The sequence below is a fragment of the Gymnoscopelus braueri genome (genome assembly GCF_963280865.1).
Source record: "Gymnoscopelus braueri genome assembly, chromosome: 17".
Taxonomy (NCBI): domain Eukaryota; kingdom Metazoa; phylum Chordata; class Actinopteri; order Myctophiformes; family Myctophidae; genus Gymnoscopelus; species Gymnoscopelus braueri.
This window is the reverse complement of record NC_137617.1, coordinates 38,774,122-38,794,396: the sequence shown is the minus strand read 5'-3', so window position 1 is coordinate 38,794,396 and position 20,275 is coordinate 38,774,122. Positions and strand designations below refer to the sequence as shown.

Genomic DNA, 20,275 nt, shown 5'->3' with positions numbered 1-20,275 from the left:
TTCACCAAACGATACGATACGATATTTGGCTCACAACTTCGATACGATTTCGATACGCACTTTTTTATTATGAAAAATATATGGGGGAGGAAAAAAAAGCAAATGCAAACAAATAATTATGTTTTTGCATTATTCAGACATGCGAACTTGTAGCTTTTCAGCTAAAATAGCCGTTTTGAATCCAAATAGGGCAATAGTATGACACCTGACCCGGAAAAAAACAACATGTTGTCACCCTTTTCACCTCGGGGCTGTTTGCATGCCTGATTATTATTATTGTAAAGAAAAGAAAAAAAAAGGAAAAAAAAATCAAAACGATATTTTTTCCCCCCAAAACGATACATATCGTCACGAAAACGTATCGCGATATATCGCGGGACGATATATCGGCACACCCCTAACTGACGTTTAGTTTCTTGAGCCAGTCTGTTGCCTACCACAATATTAAAATGCGCTGAAAACGCTGAAAACTACCCCGGGGTAAAGTCGATGTCCCCCCAATCCCCCTCCCGTGACTGAGTAACAATTTTCGAAAGATCTATACTGTATAGCTTGCTGCTTAGCGGAAATGAAAGTTTCAATATATATATTAGATTTTGAACGGAAATGACTAACAGATGACAGCTTCCTTCCTCAGCTTCCAAGAGGTGTAGTTCCTCTATATAGCATTCAGAGATTGTGGAATAGTAGCCTGGTCACGCGAGCAACGTAGAAATGGAACCAAATGGACCCGCAGTCATGGGGTTATCCGTGGCCTAATAAACTGGGGGGTCGTTGAAATTAAAAAAGTTCAAGAGAGCCAGTGATATTTTTATGGTTTGATCTTCTGAACGCCCTTCAGATAAATGCAGCAGGGTCGCGGCATCCTTATTCATGACATAGAACCTGAGAGAGTTTCGTACCGTACCCAACTACCCATGCATATGCAACAGACGCCCCGGGGACGAGAAGGTCACATAAGATGAGACCGGCTTGGCGCTCCCGGCACCCCTACATACTGTTGAGCCCCTACATACTGCTGAGTTGACATTCTAGTGTAGGGATGCCGTCCCTGCCCGACCGTCACCAAAACTTTACAGATTTTTTCCCTCCCTTCCTCTGGGTGGTGGGCAACTTTAGCTATTTTTAGCGGTGCCAGCCGCTCTACATTTGACCGTGTGTGTTTGCGTGTCCGTCCGTCCGAGCACGGCATAAGCAGCTGCAGCACAAACAGGACACAGTGCCACACACACACACACACACACACACAGTACAAATATTTAAAAGTAAATACCTTGAGTAAAAATACTTAAGAGTACTTATATTGAGTAAAAATATTTTAAAGTACTCAAAATGAGTAAAAATACTTAAAAGTTGGAAAAAAAAAATTAAAATACTTAAAAGTTGATAAAAAGAGTAAAAATACTTAAAAGTTGGGAAGATTAGTAAAAAATACTTTAAAGTGACTAAAAATACTTTAAAGTAAATACATTGAGTAACAATACTTAAGAGTACTTAAATTGAGTAAAAGTACTCAAATGAGTAAAACCACTAAAGGTTGTTAAAATGAGTAAAAATACTTAAACATACTTAAAATGAGTAAAAATACTTAAAAGTTGATAAAAACTGTACAAATACTCTTTTAGTACCACCTCAATACCAGCACCCACACATCAAATAGAGTAGTACCGTCTGAATGCCAGCGCCCACACATCAAATAGATTTGTACCAACTGAATGACAGCACACACTCATCAAACAGAGTAGGCACCGCTTACTCACACTGGGTGTGATTTTTTTATTTGAATCCTGAAAAGTAACAGTTTTGGGAGATATGAGGTTTCCACCCGACAGAGACAATATGCAACTATACATGAAGTTATGAATTATTTATGTATTTATCATATCAGTACTTCGTGTGCACTCATTATCTAATACAGAGGCAAATATTTGTATGCACTTCCAACCTATTTTATTAGTTTTCTTTGAAATTACATATTTTTCCTCGCAGAAACAGCGAAAAAAATCCACAAGCTCATAACGCTGTGAGCATGTAGCTCGGCTATTTTCGCTGTGAATACAGGTGTGCCTTCAGATGTTGTCTTGAGCGTTGGTGTGCGATAAGACTACCATCTAATAATTGTGACAGGCCTGCACAGGGGGAATTCCCTATTTGGCGTGTCTTTCACGAGATGCGGTATATAATATGGATTCTGCTCTTGTTTTGTGGTTGTGGTCTACACGGCTCTTTAATTGAGAAATGTGCATCCTGAGGGCGGTATAGGACCCCTACTGGTTGACACGTGGTATTGCACGAACGTCGAAAAAAACACAATTGCACATACAGGCTTTCCGTTACGGCACAAAAAAGGTCTAACTGAGTCGCTACAGGGGTTTGACAGCCGTACGTACCTTCTCCTCCTGGATGCGGTCCTCTATCTGCTTGGAGGCGGCCTCGTGGGCCCGGAAGAGGCTGACGGTGCTGGTCTGCTCCGGATCCAGGATGTTGCCGTCTTTATCTCTCACCACCAGGTCTAAATCCAGATACCTGAGGAGCAAAACAACAAAGGCAACCACAATGACAACAATAACTTGACTTTTGGGGAGCTGTCAAAACGGAGGCACGCCATGACAGATAGAGTGTTAAGTGTGTGTGTGCGTGTGTGCGTGTGTGTGTGTGTGTATAAAAACAAAGGAAGAGGGAGACACGGAGAAGGACAACGACAGTGAGAGACAGACAGACAGAAAGGGAGGAGAGAGAGCAGGATGGTGGCAGTGCAGCATGGCAGCAGGGGTGTGACAGCGTTGGCTCGTTTGAAGGGCAGATGTGACAGGTTGGCCTCAGGCCAGAGCACAGTTAACCCATTAAGACCTGAGGCCGATTTAAAAAAAAAAAAAATCCTAAATCCTAACGCTTAAAAAAAAACATATATTCAAAGATGTTCACAAATGTTCACACATTTTTCAAAAATAGCAGATCTACAAGCTCGTAGCGCGGCACTCGGTGCCGCGCTATGAGCTTGTATATCTGCTATTTTTGAATAGCCCAAAGAAATCTAAAAATGACACAGACGCGTCCCCGGTCTTAATGGGTTAAGGACGATGAGATGGCTGAGATGGACAGAGAGAGAGAGAGCGAGAGACAGACAGACAGACAAAGAGACAGACAAGAAGAGAGAGGGAGAGCGAGAGATATGCATAATGCATGGCTACTAGCCAGGACTGTTTGGCACATGCATGCATAGTAACATCCAGAGTGTTTAACCACGGCAGATACAGCCTTTTAGAGAGAAAAATGTTCCTCCTATATAGCTGCACCTATACCTGTCACACACTCATGCACGCACACACACATATACTCTTGCATAGGGGTAGTGTTGATTTTGACAGCAATTTTTTATTCAGTTTAAGTTATAGTCTTTTGAATCAAATTCCATTTAGTTTCAGTCATATTTTAGTCATGTGAAATGTTTTACTGTTAGTCAAGTTTTAGTCGACTAAATATCATAAGATTAGTCAACTAAATCTACAGTTGATTTAGTCGACTAAAATGTATTTTGGCGGTGCCTTGATGGCGTCGTAATGGCTGATTTTACACTTGGTTGCATGCTGAAAATAGCCGATTGACAAGCTCACAGCTGCGATGCGTTGTGAGCTTGTAGATCTGCTATTTTCAGAGCGCAACACCTGAGCGCAACCAAACATAAAATGACTTGTCCTAGTTCTACTGGATCTCTTCTCCACTAGTCTCTCCCATTTTAGTCTAGTTTTTATTTGTTGAAGAAATTGGCAATATATTTAGTCTTAGTTTTAGTCATCATAGCTTAGTTTTTATTTAGTTTTCGTCAGTGAAAAAAGGTAAATTTTTCGTCATAGTTTTAGTCGACGAAATCAACACTGCATGGGGTGGGCAATGAGGCTAGACATCGTCTGAGATTTTGGATATTGTAATATATTGTGATATAGCTAGTGTTGTATTTCTCTGGTTTTAATCACTGACGCACTGACTCTGTGCCGCGCTATGAGCTTGTATATCTGCTATTTTTGAATAGTCAAAGTATAAAATAATGGTTTAAGTGGTTACACAGATGCGTTCCCAGTTTTAATGGGTTACATCCAACATATTGCATCAACCTCGCCGCCACTCCCCTACTTTCTCCAACCTGGGCCTGGCCAGAGGTTCAAAGTTTCCCAAAGTTTCATCTCAGTGAGCTAGAGGGGGGGGGGGGGGGGGGGCCTTACACCAAACATTGTTCTCATTTTCTAGCGATTTTCCACTGGGTCCACTGCAGACACAGCAGCAGCTCCGCTGTCATCTATCTCATGATGGAACGCAGTGCAACGTGCCACTGGCTAAATCCCTACGGTATGTCCTATGGCTAAGCGATGACCTGTCATTTTCTATTGACTGACGCCGCCACTGACCTATTCCAACAAAAGGCGGGCGTCCTGCAGGCCCCGGTGCTGAGAGAGAGAGAGAGTGTGCTGGGATGGATGCAAACAGCGAAAAGGGGTCCTGGCGACGCTGAAGCTTCTTCACTTAAACATTTCTAAAGATAAAGTATATTCACACAAAGTAGCAGCTCCAGGAAAGGAAAGGATGAGTGAAGTCGTCCTTTAAACCCTAATATACTTCCTTGACCGGAGTCCCCGCGGGGGTCTGTACTTGGCCCCTCCTTTTCCCCTCTATAACAAATCTCTTTGCAGAAAACAGCCCAATCTACAAGCTCACAACGCGTCACATTGTCAAAACGTGTCATGAGCCTGTATAAATCTGCTTTTTTTTCTTTTTGCAGAATGTTGGGTCTATTTTCACTCAATCATCATCGCCTATTATGATGTGCCCTGGAATAATAGTGGATCATGCCGTACTTGTTGCCGTAGTCGATCTTGGACGTGACCCTCTGTTTGAGCTCCGTCAGCTCGTCCTGTGGGAGGGTTCCCGACAGGATCTGGGAGCGCCACTCGATCAGACAGTAGATCATGTCACGGACGGAGTTGAACATCTCGCGCTTGTCCCCCTGTGGTCGGGATAACATGGACAGACGGGATGAGTCAAAGACAGAAAAAAAGAGAGACAGTCAAGTCAGACAAATGTGTGCATAACTTTGAAAATATATGTTTTTTAAAGCGAACATTTTTAACTAAAATCTTTGCTTCTGGGGGGTTCTAATATCTTCTTTTTTGTTTAGTTTTTTACTCATGTTTCTGTAATATCAGTGGTTCTCAAACTTTTTTCATGTCAAGGACCCCCAAAATGATATGCATTTGTCCGTGGACCCCCATCTCAATTTTTGTTCCAGGGACCCCCCCAGAAGCAAAGATTTGAGTTAGAAATGTATATATCCTATTCAAAGATTTGCACACATTTTCACGATATTTTTTTTCAAAAATAGCAGATCTACAAGCTCATAGCGCGGCACTCGGTGCCGCGCTATGAGCTTGTATATCTTCTATTTTTGAATAGCCCAAAGAAATCTAGAGTGACAGAGATGCGTTCCCGGATTGAATGGGTTAAACGAATGACCGAAAATAGCCTATCTACAGTACAAGCTCGCATTGAGAGCTTGTAGATCGGCTATTTTCGCTGCGCAACATGCTTCCATAGAAGACATGCTGGCTTCTATGGAATTCAAATAAACTGAAATCGGTCGCGAGTCTCGTGACGACTGAGAACTGTAATCCAATGCGTATACATGGAAACAGAGGAGACAGAATTTCCCCGGGGATCAATAAAGGTCTATCTATAATCATCACCACCATGAGTTATGATGACAGTAACTCAAACACGGAGAAAGAAAAGACAGGAAGGAAGAGTGTGTGAACAGCTCACACACCCACATATACAAACATGCAGTACAAACACGAACACACACACACACACACACACACACACACACTCTGGTATAAAACAAATGCGCTAGCGTGATGTGATCTACCACAGTGGCTTTTATTTAGATGCGGTTGAGAGATGTGTGGTTTCTGCCAAAGCATCCACCAACACAGCTGTCTGTTAGATGACTGTTGCATGCAACTCGACATGATCTGTGGTTTGGTTGCATGCAACACGACATAGAGACAGTATCTGCCACTGTTTCAGTGTCTGTCTGTCTGTCTGTCTGTCTGTCTGTCTGTCTGTCTGTCTGTCTGTCTGTCTGTCTGTCTGTCTGTCTGTCTGTCTGTCTGTCCTCACTAGGTATGGCAACGGCTACCCAGTTTTTTTTATATATCAGAATATTATGCTTATTGGCAGTGGTGGAAAAAGTACTCAATTGTTTTACTTAAATAAAAGTAGAAATATTCTGTTACAAGTAAAAGGCCTGTGCTCAAAATGTTACTTTAGTAAGTACAAAAGTATTGGCATCAAAATGTACTTAAGTACCAAAAGTAAAAGTACCAACAATGCAGAATGTCACATTTCACAAGTTCAAAATGTATATGTGATGTGTAGATGTGTGGTTTCCGCCAAAGCATCCACCAACACAGCTGCGGTTTGGTTGCATGCAACACAACATATAGTATCTGCCAATGTTGCAGTGTCTGTCTGTCTGTCTGTCTGTCTGTCTGTCCTCCTCACTAGGTATGTCAACGGCTACCCAGTTAGTCATATTTTTATTTTTAAATATATCAGAATATTATGCTTATTGGTAATGGTGGAAAAATTACTCAAATGTTTTACTTAAATAAAAGTAAAAGGCCTGTGTTCAACATGTTACTTGAGTAAAAGTACAAAAGTATTGGCATCAAAATGTACTTAAGTACCAAAAGTAAAAGTACCAACTATGCAGAATGTCACATTTCACAAGTTCAAAATGTATAAAAAAATATTTTGAAAAAAGCAGATCTACAAGCTCATCGCGACGCATTGTGAGCTTGTAGATCGGCTATTTTCAAATGGCCGAAATGTATATAGTATCCACCACTGTGCCTATAGTCCTCAGCGGTGGTTGCAGACAGACACAGGTGTATGTATGTATACTCACCACGTAGAGCTCTCTCCATATGGACGCCCACTCTCGTAGCGTGGTGGTGACCTCCGTGACCAGAGGAAGTTCTGTGGGAATGATCGTCTCCTTTTGCCTGGAGGAGCAACAAGCACACACACACATCAGGAAGAACATCATTCAGTGGCTTTTAAGTTAATGTGAATGATGTCTTTGTGACATCAGTGAACAGTACATTGTGTTGCTGACTTATGTATATGTTTATAACCACTTTAACCCTATATACAAATAGCTGTTAGAAAATAGTTGATCTACAAGCGCACAACGTGTTGCATCGCAACCTTGTAGATCTGCTATTTTCTAAAAATCTAAAAAAATATTAGAAATTCGAAATATTTTATTATATGTTCCTTGACATGGGAAAGGTTTGAGAACCACTGTGTAAAAATTACCATATTGACAAAGTGGACATTTCCCTCTTTTTACGTCACACTGGGGTGTGGGGCCGCCCAAACCCGCAGAGTAAGGCGTTAAGGGCCAGGATGTTCTCAGCCCCAAAGTTAAAGTGACAGCGTATTTTATATGTTACAATATGAGCTAAAGCTGGTGGACATTTAGCTGAATATGGAGGATATTAATCTACCCATAACATCCAAGTCATTAGCATCCCCAGCAGAGTCATTATAAAGAGCTGTCAGACTGAAACATCCCGGGTGAAGAAGATGAGGAGAATTAGCTCTGCTTCAGTGTGTTTCACACTGTAGTTAAACTATTCTGACACCTGAACATGTGCTTTATGAAAGTTAATCTCACTCTAGTGTGAGACGTATTATTCACATTCTTGGCTCCTGCATAATTTATTTTAACAGAATATTGTGCAAACTATATCAATCAAGCAAAACAATTTGGGGGTCCTTGACAAGAAAAAGTTTGAGAACCACTGATATAGCAAGACAAGTTTTTATAAAATATACTTTTAAATATATCTTTTTTTAATCTGCCTCAGGCATTAAAGGGATAGTGCACCCAACTCTCTCTTTTTTTCTATCGATTAGTCACCCCATGGAGACTTGAATTCATGGATATTGTTTAGTTTTTGTCGCATTCCTTAGCCAATAATTTGATGACCAGCGGACCGGTAGGCAGCGGTTCCGGTAGGAGACACAGAGGAGACTTTGTGTCTCCTACCAGAACCGCTGCCGGTCATCAAATTATTGGTTTAGGAATGCGACAAAAACAAAAATAATCCATGAATTCAAGTCTCCATGGGGTGACTAATCGATAGAAAAAAAGTCATTTTGGGGGTGAACCACTTTCACCGTACATCTTTTTTCAGAAATAGCAGAATATAGCAGATCTAAGCGAGGCAACGCTACGTTTGCTCTACACTCTTGTAGAACAAGGTAGGGCATTAATTTATGGAAAAACATTCAAAGTTGAAAAAGTGGAGATACAAGGTTTCTGCCTGACAACAACGATGATTGATGAGTAATGTAAGTAAGGCTCCCTGGGTAGAAATATAATTTCTGCCTCAGTGATTTGGGAGTAAAATTAATTTATCACATGTCTTTGCATCTATCCACCTAACTTTTTTTGGGCCATTTTTTACTTAATTATGAACATTAATTGCAAATTAACACTGCAAATTCTACAATAACACGATATATTATGCATCCTCAACCGAGGCCTGAATATATATTTTTTTTACAAAAGTCGGGTTCTGAATAAATTGCAATTAATCCTTAATCCTTAATTAAACACCATGATGGCTACATCCTTTGAGAGCAAATGATAATAAAACGGTATCTGTTCTTATTTGTCTGATCCTTGAGGCTTACTGTTGAAGTCAGTGATTTAGCGTTTGAGGTTTTATTTTGTTCTCTCTTTGGTGTTGTGCAGGCAGGAGGAACTGAAGGAGACATCCATCAAAAACCACGGCGGTAATAGTGAGTCAGGGCTAGCGCCAGTGGTGGAAAAACTACTCACATTTAAAGTAAAGTAAAAGTGCCTCAAAATTCTACTTAAGTACAGTATTTGAGTACATGTACTTAGTTACTTTACACCACTGCTTGTGAGGACATCAACATTTCTTTTGCCATTTCTATTTGCTAAAAATAGCAGATCTACAAACAAGTACGTATATTGTGATGCCAGAACTTCTGTGCGTTCTCTCAAGAAACATTTTTAACACTGAACCTTTTTACTTGTAACAGATTATTTTTTATATAAGGGTACTGATACATTAACTTAAAGGGATAGCTCACCCCCAAAAGGACTTTTTTTCTATCTATTAGTCACCTCAGAGACCCTTGAATTCATGGAGATTTATTTAGTTTTTGTCGTATTCCTGAGACAATAATTTAACGACCGGAGACATTAGCATCTTTCTTCTGGTCATCAAATGATTGGCTTTGTAATGTGACAAATACTTAAAAAATATCCACAAATTCAAGGCTTCATGGGGTGTGTAATTGATAGAAAATATGTAATTTTTTGGGTGAACTACTTTAAGTACAAAAGTCTGAGCACTTCTTCTTCCACCACTGCACATGATTCATTTCAAGGCATAACTCATAAGAAAATTACTGACCCATTGCCCTCGACTGAGGCCTCTTTAAGGTGAATGTAACAGGTTGGAAATATGCCCTGCAAGAAAAGAAAAGAACACAAGACAAGCATGAAGCATCATTTATTACACTATACTGTTCTGGCTCAATAACGTCTCTTTTCCACTATGAAGGGTAACCCAGAACTTTCCATAAGCTGAAACTTTAAGACAACCTTTGAAAGGTCTGATTGTTTTAAACGTTTGCATTATAACCAGAACCACCCCTGTAGGAGGAGGTACGTTCATTAAAAAAAAATCATGGAAAAGAAAAAATAGGCAATGTAAAAGCTCAAAAAAGCAAGTCAATGTCACACACTGTGAGCTTGTAGATCGGCTATTTTAGCTATAATATGTAATATAAAAGTAATATGTAATATAATATATTACTCTTGATTCTAAGTAATAAGTAATATAATATTATTACTTTAAGGAGTAATATGTAATAAGTAACATATTACTCTCCTGAGTCCAACACTGGTCAATGCTGCCACTGATGTTGTATCATGTGCATTGTTTGCTCGATACCACCACCCCAGCACCACCAGTAGGGTTATGTTCTCCCCCTGGGGGGGGGGGGGGGGCGAGGGGGGGTTATAGATGTATATCTCCCCACTCTTAAATGGTTGTCTGCTAATGTGCTGAGCAGGGAGTAATGTATAGCAGAGCCTGAACGCCAAGATCAAATATAATATTTACACTTGGATTCACACTTTATAAATAAAATGTTCTCAGGCTATTATTGGTCTCAATCTATTCGTTGAGTTATCAGACTGAGCTCATGGTTAGTGCCACCTCCTGAGCAGGGTCCAATCAGGTTCTGCGAACCTTATGCGACACCGAGCCGTAGCGTCTGGAAACAAATCCAGAAACTGCTAAATACTGTATAGGTTCACTTAGTTCTTTTAGTCGAAAAGAGTCATAAGAATGAGACGTTTGTAGCTATTCTTTTCACTTGAACTGAAATAAACAACAAACACTAGAAACTTTATGCTCCCCGATAAGGAGCAAAATAACCTTCTAGTCTGTAATTTTGACTGTGCGAAGCCTCAATTTAATAGCCACTCACCTTTTTAGACTTTCTTCTCAGCCTGTGTCCCCGGTACCATCCTGGGCGCGGAATAGAACATTAGTTAGCTACCTGTTCAGACATAGCGTGCATATACAGAATACAAACAGGCCACTCAGCAACCCACACACACACACACAACAGCAGTCTGTTTCCTCACAACATTATCTAAAGCTTCATGAGAGGACTTTACAGAGGGTGATAGATGCCACATGAATGCTTCAAATATATAGATTTAACCACTTAATCCAGCATATACTTTGCCAGACTAGGAATAGCATAAATAGCAGATCTACAAGCTCACGATGTGATGCGTTGTGAGCTTGTAGATTGGCTATTTTCGCTAATCGCTTTCAATAATGTTCACCAATAAAGGCAGGCCTGTCTCTGTTCACCTCCCGTTTTTCCTGAAAACTACAAATGATGGAGCTGGCCCCGAAAAAAGAATTTCACCCACACCTTCACACCTGTAAATCTGTGATGTGACAATAAAGTTGATTCTGATTCCTGTGTGAAGGTCTGTGCTTATAATTGCTGTTAATACCGGTCTCCTCACCTTCATATGTCTCCAGAATGTGCACGGTGTCTCCGATCTGCAGCGACAGCTCCTCGTCCCCACGGGCGTCGTAGTTGTAGATCGCTGGAGGGGAGAAGAAGGGAGGAGACAATTATTACAGGACGACGGGGGGGTGCAATAAAGTAGCGGGATCCCTTGGTGCGGGATCCGAATGCGTGTCATCGTCTGGCATGGCAACGCGCACAGTAAATGGTACATGGACTGCATTTATATAGCGTCTTTCTAGTCTTTCTGAGCCTTCAAAGCACTTTACAATATACTTCACGTTCACGCATTCACACACACATTCACACACCGATGACGGAGGCACCGATCTGTCATCGCCAGCAGTTGGGGTTCAGTGGCTTGCTCAAGGACACATCCGACACACAGCCAGGAGGAGGATCTGGGAGTCGAATCTTGAACCTTCAGATTCCAAGATCGAATCCAATCCACTTTATCTATACTAGAGCACATTTAAAACAACAGTGTTGAACCAAAGTGCTGTACACTCAGTAACAAAGAAATACAAAAATATACAAGAGCAAAACAATACACAATAAACAGGACAACGTATAATGCCTAGTGGAAACAGCACCTCTAAGTCTGAGTTTTCAAACGTGATTTAAACACAGGCAGGGTTTGAGACGCTCTCTAACACGTGGTGAAAGCTCGTTCCAAAGTTTGGGCGCTACGGCGGAAAATGATGATCTCCAGTCTCTAGTGGCCAAGATGGCCACTCTCTCTCTCTTCCCCTTGAGCCACTTACTAATACTGCCACCCAACTGCAGTATGGTAGAAGTGGCACCTGCCCACGCAGAGCTGACATGTTCATGGATGGATGGGCCAAGAAGCCACAGCGGAGGAGGGCTGTGATATCAACAACATTGGAACACCCACTTAACGCATAGAAAAGTGATGGAGAGACCAGCGATGATGTTAGCGAATGTCACGCTGTTTACAGTCACAATGTCAACACAACATGGCAACGCTCAACTTCCCCTTTTGCAGATAACTAAGAGAGTGCCACAGCACTTGACCTAGCCTTGACGACATTGCAGGATTATGCAAAGGCTAAAATGTAACTTAGATAGCATGTTATGTAGACAGATGCTACAGTAGGTCATTGTTGACCTGGCATCCTACAGTATAGTGTGTATAGTTTCAATGTACAGGCTGATAGGGATGGGTATTGGCAACAATCTCACGATACGATACGTATCACGATACTTGGGTCACGATACGATTATATTGCGATACGCATCACGATACTTGGGTCGTATCACGATATTGCGATATATTGCGATATATTGCGATATATTGCGATATATTGCGATATATACATATATCACAACTACATATTGTTTATATATACACTACATATTGAGTAGCTGCAGATCTGTGATAGGTTCTTTGAATGTTTTTCATAAAGCCTGTATCTGAAAAAAAAAAAAATTATCGCGATACAGTATACAGTATCGCGATACAGTATCGCGAAATAAAATATCGTGATATCGATAATATTGCCCATCCCTACTGATGATAGGTTCTTGGTTTACTTATGTATGAGTTTATTATTAGATTACTATTTCTATGCATTTGATGTATTACCTTGGGTTGTCCTTGCTTACTGTAAGTCGCTATGGATTCATTAAAGGAGCATTTCACCCCTGGAAGAAGTTCCAGGGGTGACCACAGGGGGGACCACAGGGGGGACCACAGCGTATCACTGCCTATAACTTCAACTCCCAGAATGCTTTGGTGCCTTGTGGCAGGGGAGGTTCCATGTGGGTGTGATCTCCAACAATAACATCCAAACAGCATGCCAGTGTCGCCATGTCTGCTTATTATAAGCGGCTTCTTTCTAAAATGTAGTTGATATTTGGGCTTGTTTCCAAATGTTTTGATTGTTGTTTAAACCAGTGGTTCTCAAACATGTTCATGTATTTTTCCACAGACCCCCATCTGAAATTATAATTTGTGCCAGGGAGCCCCTAACAAATATGTGTCAAAAATATTCCACATTTTCCCCTTATATGTTTGTATTTGTATGTTTTGTATGTTCGGTTTGTTTGTTAGTAATGTGCTAGTCTTTTCTTTTTTTGTGTATGTTTGTTTTCATGTTCTGAAAAATCCAATAAAAAGTAAATGAAAAAAAAAAAAAAAATCCACATTTTGCACTTTTTCCCCCTCAAGATTTTTTTGTAAATAGCAGATCTACAAGCTCACAATGGGTCGCGAAGCGTTGTGAGCTTGTAGATCGGCAATTTTCAAATATATAATATCCCATGTCTAGGTAAAGTGCTCTCGGCCTAGTTATCTTCTTTTGGGCTTGTTTCCATAGACCTGGCTGCTTATTTCTCTCACAATATCTGGCAACACTGGCTGTACTCGCGCACGTTTATCTAGTTACATATATGTCCAAGGATTCGTTAGTGATGTCATATCACTGGGACATCCTTGGTATCTTTCTGGTGTTCTACTTCCGTGTCGCATAGTATTGACATCACTGTCGAATCCTTGGTATTATGATCCTAGCCTTTGCGACGGTGTTTGTTTACCAGCGCTGCCACTCCACGCTGTATTTTTTTTTCAAGCTTGCGCTTATGAAACACTACACAGGATTATTATTTCATGTCAACATTCAAGTACAACTATAAGAAGATAACTCAGGTAAAGTAATGCCTCACTCTGCAAGGGGGTTTGCCCGCTGGCCGCAGCTAATGGGAGTGGCCGAGTGGCGAAAGAAGGTTGAACAAAGTGTTACGGGGGCTGTCGTTTGGAGCTGGTCTGACTGAGACGCGTCAAGACAACATGTAGTGCGGAAAGGAATGAGACATATCTCTCATGACGCAAATAACGTCACGAAGAATGCGAAGATTACTAGATATCTAAAAACACAGATTATTCACCAAAAAAAACCCAGGATCTTGTTTCTTGACTCCTAAACTTCATTAAAAGACCGAAAACTTCTTCCAGGGGTGAAATGGCCCTTTAAGAGCGTCTGCAAAATGCCTAAATTGTAAGTTGTTATTGGCTGTGAGAGTAGACTAGTCCAGGGTGAGCGTTAGCGACAAATAGCCATAGCTGTAGACCATAAAATAGCTGTTCTAACTGATCTACTGTACAAGCTCACAAGATATTGACACGCTCTGAGCTTGTAGATCTGCTATTTTCAAAACATCTTGAAAATTTTGAAATATTTTTGAACGTTTTTGAAATAATAACACAAAACTTTTATGGGTTTCCCTGGCAAAAAATATATGGCCAAATACTTAATTTATTTGGGGGTTCTTGACATGAAAACATTTGATAAACCCTGATTTAATGTAGCCGTTGCCAATTGAAAATATTAAATTCATAGTGCAGCTCCAAGTCCTGAGCACTTTCCCCACAGGAAAAGTTCAGTTATTAATTTCGATGTTGCTTCCCCAGAACTCCTACGAGCATAACACCAGACCCCGAGTAGGGGTGGTCCGACAAAAAAAAGAAAACCTCCACCAGATCAGATTTGTGCAGCTCTACATTTCAAGTAGCTGGCCCTGGTTGGACCTCGGCGTGGCCATGATCATTTTTCTCTTCTACTCTGGCTATACGAGCGCCGGGTACAGCAAATGAGTAATGGCTTCTGTGACCTCCATTTTCTCCAAGTATCTGGAGAATGCGGGCTATTCTATTCTCTCTCCAATGTTGCTGCACTTCCACTGTGTACTAACTAGAGCCAAACCCATATAGCCGTTGGGCTGACATATCGGACATTGTTTGAGTTTTTGGATGACATCTGTATTGGCAATTAAGGAACCACTTTCAACCTGGTGTCCTATTTTGGGCATATCGTTATGTAAATGTTGCACTTTTTGACTAAATATCAGTGGTGTAGGACTGTCCAGTTTTAAATTATCAATTATTTGTTATATATAATTGATTAAATCACTTAGTTTGATTAGCTGCTGCACCCCTAATAGTGTGTGGGTTAGGATAATGTGGGCCCTTCTCACTGGAGTATTTACAATGTATTCCTCCACTAAATCTAATATTGTACTTCTTACTTCACTATGATTATTTGACAACGTTAGTTACTAGTTACTAGATTGAGATAATTGCAAAACATACATTAACCACATCACCTTGAAAATAGCCATTTTAGCCAATAGCCAATTGTTTTTATACTTTTGTAAAGCTGTGAAATTTAGCATTCGGCATGAGTGCTTTTACTTTTGGTACTTTCAGTGTATATTTTGAAGCCAATACTTTTGTACTTTTACTCAAGAAAATGTTGAATACCAAAATTTTACTTGTAACAGATTATTTTCTTCATTATGGTATTAATACTTGTATTTAAAGTAAAACATTGTGAGTACTTCTTCTTCCACCACTGGCGTGTGTACAACAATGTATTGTCAGCGTCTCCTCTGGCGTGTCCAAGGTCAAGCGGTAACGACAACACAGTGACACGCTTTCCCTCATCAGACACTTGTGAACAGCATGTTGCTGCCTAACCAGCCATGACCGACACGTCTTTGAGAGAAATGACACCCACGTGTGTGTGTGTGTGTGTGTGTGTGTGTGTGTGTGTGTGTGTGTGTGTGTGTGTGTGTGTGTGTGTGTGTGTGTGTGTGTGTGTGTGTGTGTGTGTGTGTACACACGCCACACACACACACACACACCGTGTAGGTCTATACTATATTATGGCCTGACATACAGAGAAGACAAGCCAGCGGGAGAGCCAAGGTGACAGGTGGCCCGTATGTCTGTGTGAGTGTGTGTTAAGAAAACACCTGCGGGGTAGAAATTAGACAGCTGGGTGCGTGCGTGTGTGAGTGCACGCACATGCATGCGTGTGCGTGTGTGTGTGTGTGTGTGTGCCTGAGGGAGAGCATGTGGGGTGCCGTCACAGAGGGTTCCACAAGGTGAATGACAGTATAATTCATTTAACTCAAGGTTTACTAAAAGGTAATGGAGCCATTAGCAGCATGCTAACCTCACCTGCCTTCAGTCTCACAATGATACACAACACCTGTAAACCACCTCCATTTTATTTATAGCCACTCTACAAGCTCAAAACGCATTGCAGCAGGCTTGTAGATCTGCTATTTTTGCTATATAAATTATATTATTTTATTATATAAAAAATAAAAACGGCTCGAAGTCCCCCAGAAAATTGTACAAAACATTGTAAAATCTTTCTTAAAAAATAGCAAAAAATAATACCATATTATTATCATCACAATATCCATAGAGATAGAAAAATAGTGTGATATCAGATTTTGTTCAAATCAGTGAATGGCAGTTGAATTATCAATTTCTTAACATTCGTATCAGATTGCCACTATATAATGTACAATTCACCTGACACAAGGGAGGCCAAGTCTCCACACCACCTCACCTCATCTCATCTCACTTCCTTTAGCTATTGTTTAACACTGTACGAAGTCTACGAACAACAGGAAGGGCCGCCTAACACAGTGCGTGTGCACGCACAAACACTCACACACACGAAACCAGAACAGAGAGCACGGGCCAGAGTTATAGAGAAAGCCAGAAGAAGTGAAAGCGTTTATCTCTGAGGCCAGTGTGTACACAGATACAGAGAGAGAGTGAGATAAGTTAAGAAAACTGTGGTGAAGGAACACGTGTGCAGGCATGCATGTTTAGACTGCTGCATCGCTGTGTGATCAGCTGTTCACTGTGTGTAGCAGTGGTGGAAGAAGAAGTACTCAAAGGAACAATACTCTGTGTAGAAATACTCTAAAAGTCCAGTAAATTTAATTGAGTAAAAGTACTACTGTCCCATTTCCCAAGTTTCCAAATGTTTAAAAATTCAAAGTTCAAAAACCCTAAGTATGCATAGGACTGAAGTACAAAGTAACTAGTAACTGAAGCTTTCAAATCATTGTAGTGGAGTAAAAAGTACAATATTTGCCTCTGAGGTGTAGAGGAGTAGGAGTAAAAGCATTGAACAACACAAGAATCCCAAAGATTACTGGTAGATATAGAGGACTTGAAAGAAGCCAGAGGTTCTGCAATTTATGTAGTGAAAATCGAGTTGGAGATGAGTTTCACGTTATGTTTGAGTGTAAAAATACTATCATTATGAATTTCAGACAAAAATCTCTGCCAAAGTATTATATAACTCACCCATCTATGCTGAAACTAATTTTACTACTGCAATCTGACAAGCAAAGAGTTATTTATAAACTAGACTGAAAAACGTTCTTCCTCTGTTTAAATAACGCTTGCCATGCCTTTTGCTATGCCTGTATGAATACTATGTAATGTAATGTATGATATATGATATCTGTGTTCCATGCCATGTGAACATGGTCGTGAGTTAAATAAATGATGATGAAAATTACATGTACACTTACTTTCCACCACTGCTGGGAGAGACAGTGAGGACATTACCGTGCAGATACCACCGTGAGCTCACAGTGTTACTAAAAAAGCCTCTTTTGGCTGACTTCTCTCCAGCCTGCCTTGTGGGAGACCTGGCGAGTACCGAGTACCGCAGAGTAATAATCACTGCTGTTCAATCCCCGCCGCCCTGGAAAAGGGCATTTCACACTGTGCCGTGGTGCCTATTGAACTCCCATCATCCAGCTTAATCCATCAAGACCGGGAAAGCATCTGTGTCATTTAAAAAAATTCTTTGGGCTATTCAAAAATAGCAGATATACAAGCTCATAGCGCGGCATGTGCCGCGCTATATTGTTTTGCAAATATTTGAATATATATGTTTTTAAAGTGAACATTTGTAACTCAAATCTTTGCTTCTGGGGGATTCTACAAATGTCTTCTAAATCATAACATTGTTTTTAAAAAATATATAATTTTTATAATATCAGTGGTTCTCAAACTTCTTCATGTCAAGGACCACCCAAAATGCTATGTATTTCACCACGGAACCCCACATCTCAAAATATTTTGTTCCAGGCAGGGACCCCAAGAAGCAAATATTTGAGTTAAAAACTTTCGATTTTTCAAAAATAGCAGATGTACAAGCTCCTGTGCCGCGCTACGAGCTTGAAGATCTGCCCAAAGAAAGCCCAAAGAAATCTTAAAAATGACACACAGATGAGTTTCCCGGATTGACTGGGTTAAGCGCTGTATTAAATTAGTTCTCTCTGACTCTCTCTCTCTCTGCATTGCTCTGTATTACCATTATATCCCACTCTGTGTCATTTTTTCCCTCACTCATGGCGGGTACACACACACACACACACACACACCACACCACAGTCTGTCTAGCTTTCCTCCCCTCTCTCTCTCTCTCTGTGTCTCTCTCTCTGCTTCTCTTTATTGCTCTTTGAGACTCAGTGAGAGAGAGAGAGAGAGACACGGGCAGGTCAGACAGGGATTCATGCCAGGCAGGCAGTGGTGTAAAGTAACTAAGTACATGTACTAAAGTACTGTACTTAAAGTCAAATTTGGAGGTATTATTTACTTTACTAGAGTATTACCTATCGTCTAGACTTTTACTTCTACTCCTCTACATCTCAGAGGCAAATATTGTACTTTTACTCCACTGCAATTATTTGAAAACTTTAGTAACTAGTTACTTTGCAGATATAAATTATTACATTATAAATACATACATTAACCACTTCAGCCCTTTTTTATACACAGGCTTTTTGAAAATATAGCCGATCTACAAGCTCTTGTACTATTTTCAAATGTTTTTGTACTTTTACTTTTGGTACTGTAAGTATATTTTGAAGGCAATACTTGTGTACTTTCACTCAAGTAACATTTTAAACACATGCCTTTTACTTGTAACAGAGTATTTTTATAGTGTGGTATTGCTACTAAGTAAAATATCTGAGTACTTCTTCCACCACTGCTATTAGGTCATTGAGAGAGACACACAGGTCAGGTCAGACAGGGATTCATGACAGGCATGGCGTTTCCTTGGCTGCTTTGTGCGTATAGCAGCATAGCCTTTCCTGTATGTCCCCACCCAGCGGGGGACGGAGTGACTGTGTGTGTCCCCAGAGTGACCTGAGCACCTCCTCCACTCTGCCTGTCCCGTCCCCAGGGAGAAGGAGGAGACTCTTCCCTAGTCCCTCCGATTGTCTGTCCCCTTTCAGGGACAATTCCTCTGGGATTGTATTTAAAAGCATTAACCCATTGAATCCGGGAACGTATCTGTCATTTTAGATTTCTTTAGCTATTCAAAAATAGCAGATATACAAGCTCATAGCGCGGCACCGAGTGCCGCGCTATGAGCTTGTAGATCTGCTATTTTTGAAAAATAGTGAAAATGTGTGCAAACTTTGAATTTATATATTTTTAAAGCGAACAGCGAACTCAATTCTTTACTTCTGGGGGATTCTACAAAATGTCTTCTAAATCATAACACTTTTCTGAAAAAAACGTATGTTGCTATAATATCAGTGGTTCTCAAACTTTTTTCATGTCAAGGACCCCCAAAATTATAAGTATTTGGCCGCGGACCCCCATGTCAAAATATGTTGTTCCAGGGAAGCAATGATTTGAGTTAAAAATGTTTGCTTTCAAAATATATATATATTCAATGATTTTGCAAAAAAAGCTATGAGCTTGTAGATCTGCTATTTTTGAATAGCCAAAGTATAAAATAATGGCTATTTAGCTCAAATCTAAAATGACACAGATGCGTTCCCGGTCTTAATGGGTTAAAAGCATTAAAAGGACGTACGTCTTCTTATACTTTGGGCACAACAGAGACGGTCCTCTCCTCTCTTGCTGCCACATTCTCCACCATATCTTCTCCTCTCCTGAGAGAGTTAATGATATGTTGTACCCCGGCATGGATTAGTGCAGGTTATTAGTGAGACCCGGAGTGTGGAATTACAATCAGCCCCAGTGTTTAGTCAGGGCTGCTTTTATAATTGCAGGGGAAAGGGACATTCGAGACTCTAAGTGGTTACTGAAAGTGTCTGGGTCTACATAATCTGACTGCTCACTTTGGTTTTTTCCTCCTCTGACGATAAGGTCTCCCCATGCAGCACCATCTTCCTTCTTGGGCCTTATATATGCCAGTGGTTTAGCATATCGTCGCTGTCTGGTTGGAAGTGTTGTATACGTCCAAAACCGTGACTTTTCATGAAATGGGAAAACTAAATAACCTGTGTTCAAGTGACT

General features: G+C 40.6%; 1 protein-coding gene across 2 annotated transcripts in view; it reads right to left on the bottom strand.

Annotated features, from left to right (window-relative positions):
* dock1 (dedicator of cytokinesis 1) overlaps positions 1-20,275 on the bottom strand; it is a 455,553-nt gene that overhangs the window by 398,494 nt on the left and 36,784 nt on the right. For both annotated transcript variants that reach the window (XR_013934788.1, XM_080454394.1), the window contains exons 2-7: positions 11,153-11,236; positions 10,597-10,637; positions 9,513-9,568; positions 6,962-7,058; positions 4,851-4,999; positions 2,391-2,526 (exon numbers count right to left, since the gene is read on the bottom strand). Coding sequence is in view for 1 of the 2 variants with exons in the window: in XM_080454394.1 (XP_080310520.1) it covers positions 2,391-2,526; positions 4,851-4,999; positions 6,962-7,058; positions 9,513-9,568; positions 10,597-10,637; positions 11,153-11,236 (563 nt within the window). In the remaining variant the exon portion in view is untranslated. The remainder of the gene's footprint in view (positions 1-2,390; positions 2,527-4,850; positions 5,000-6,961; positions 7,059-9,512; positions 9,569-10,596; positions 10,638-11,152; positions 11,237-20,275) is intronic.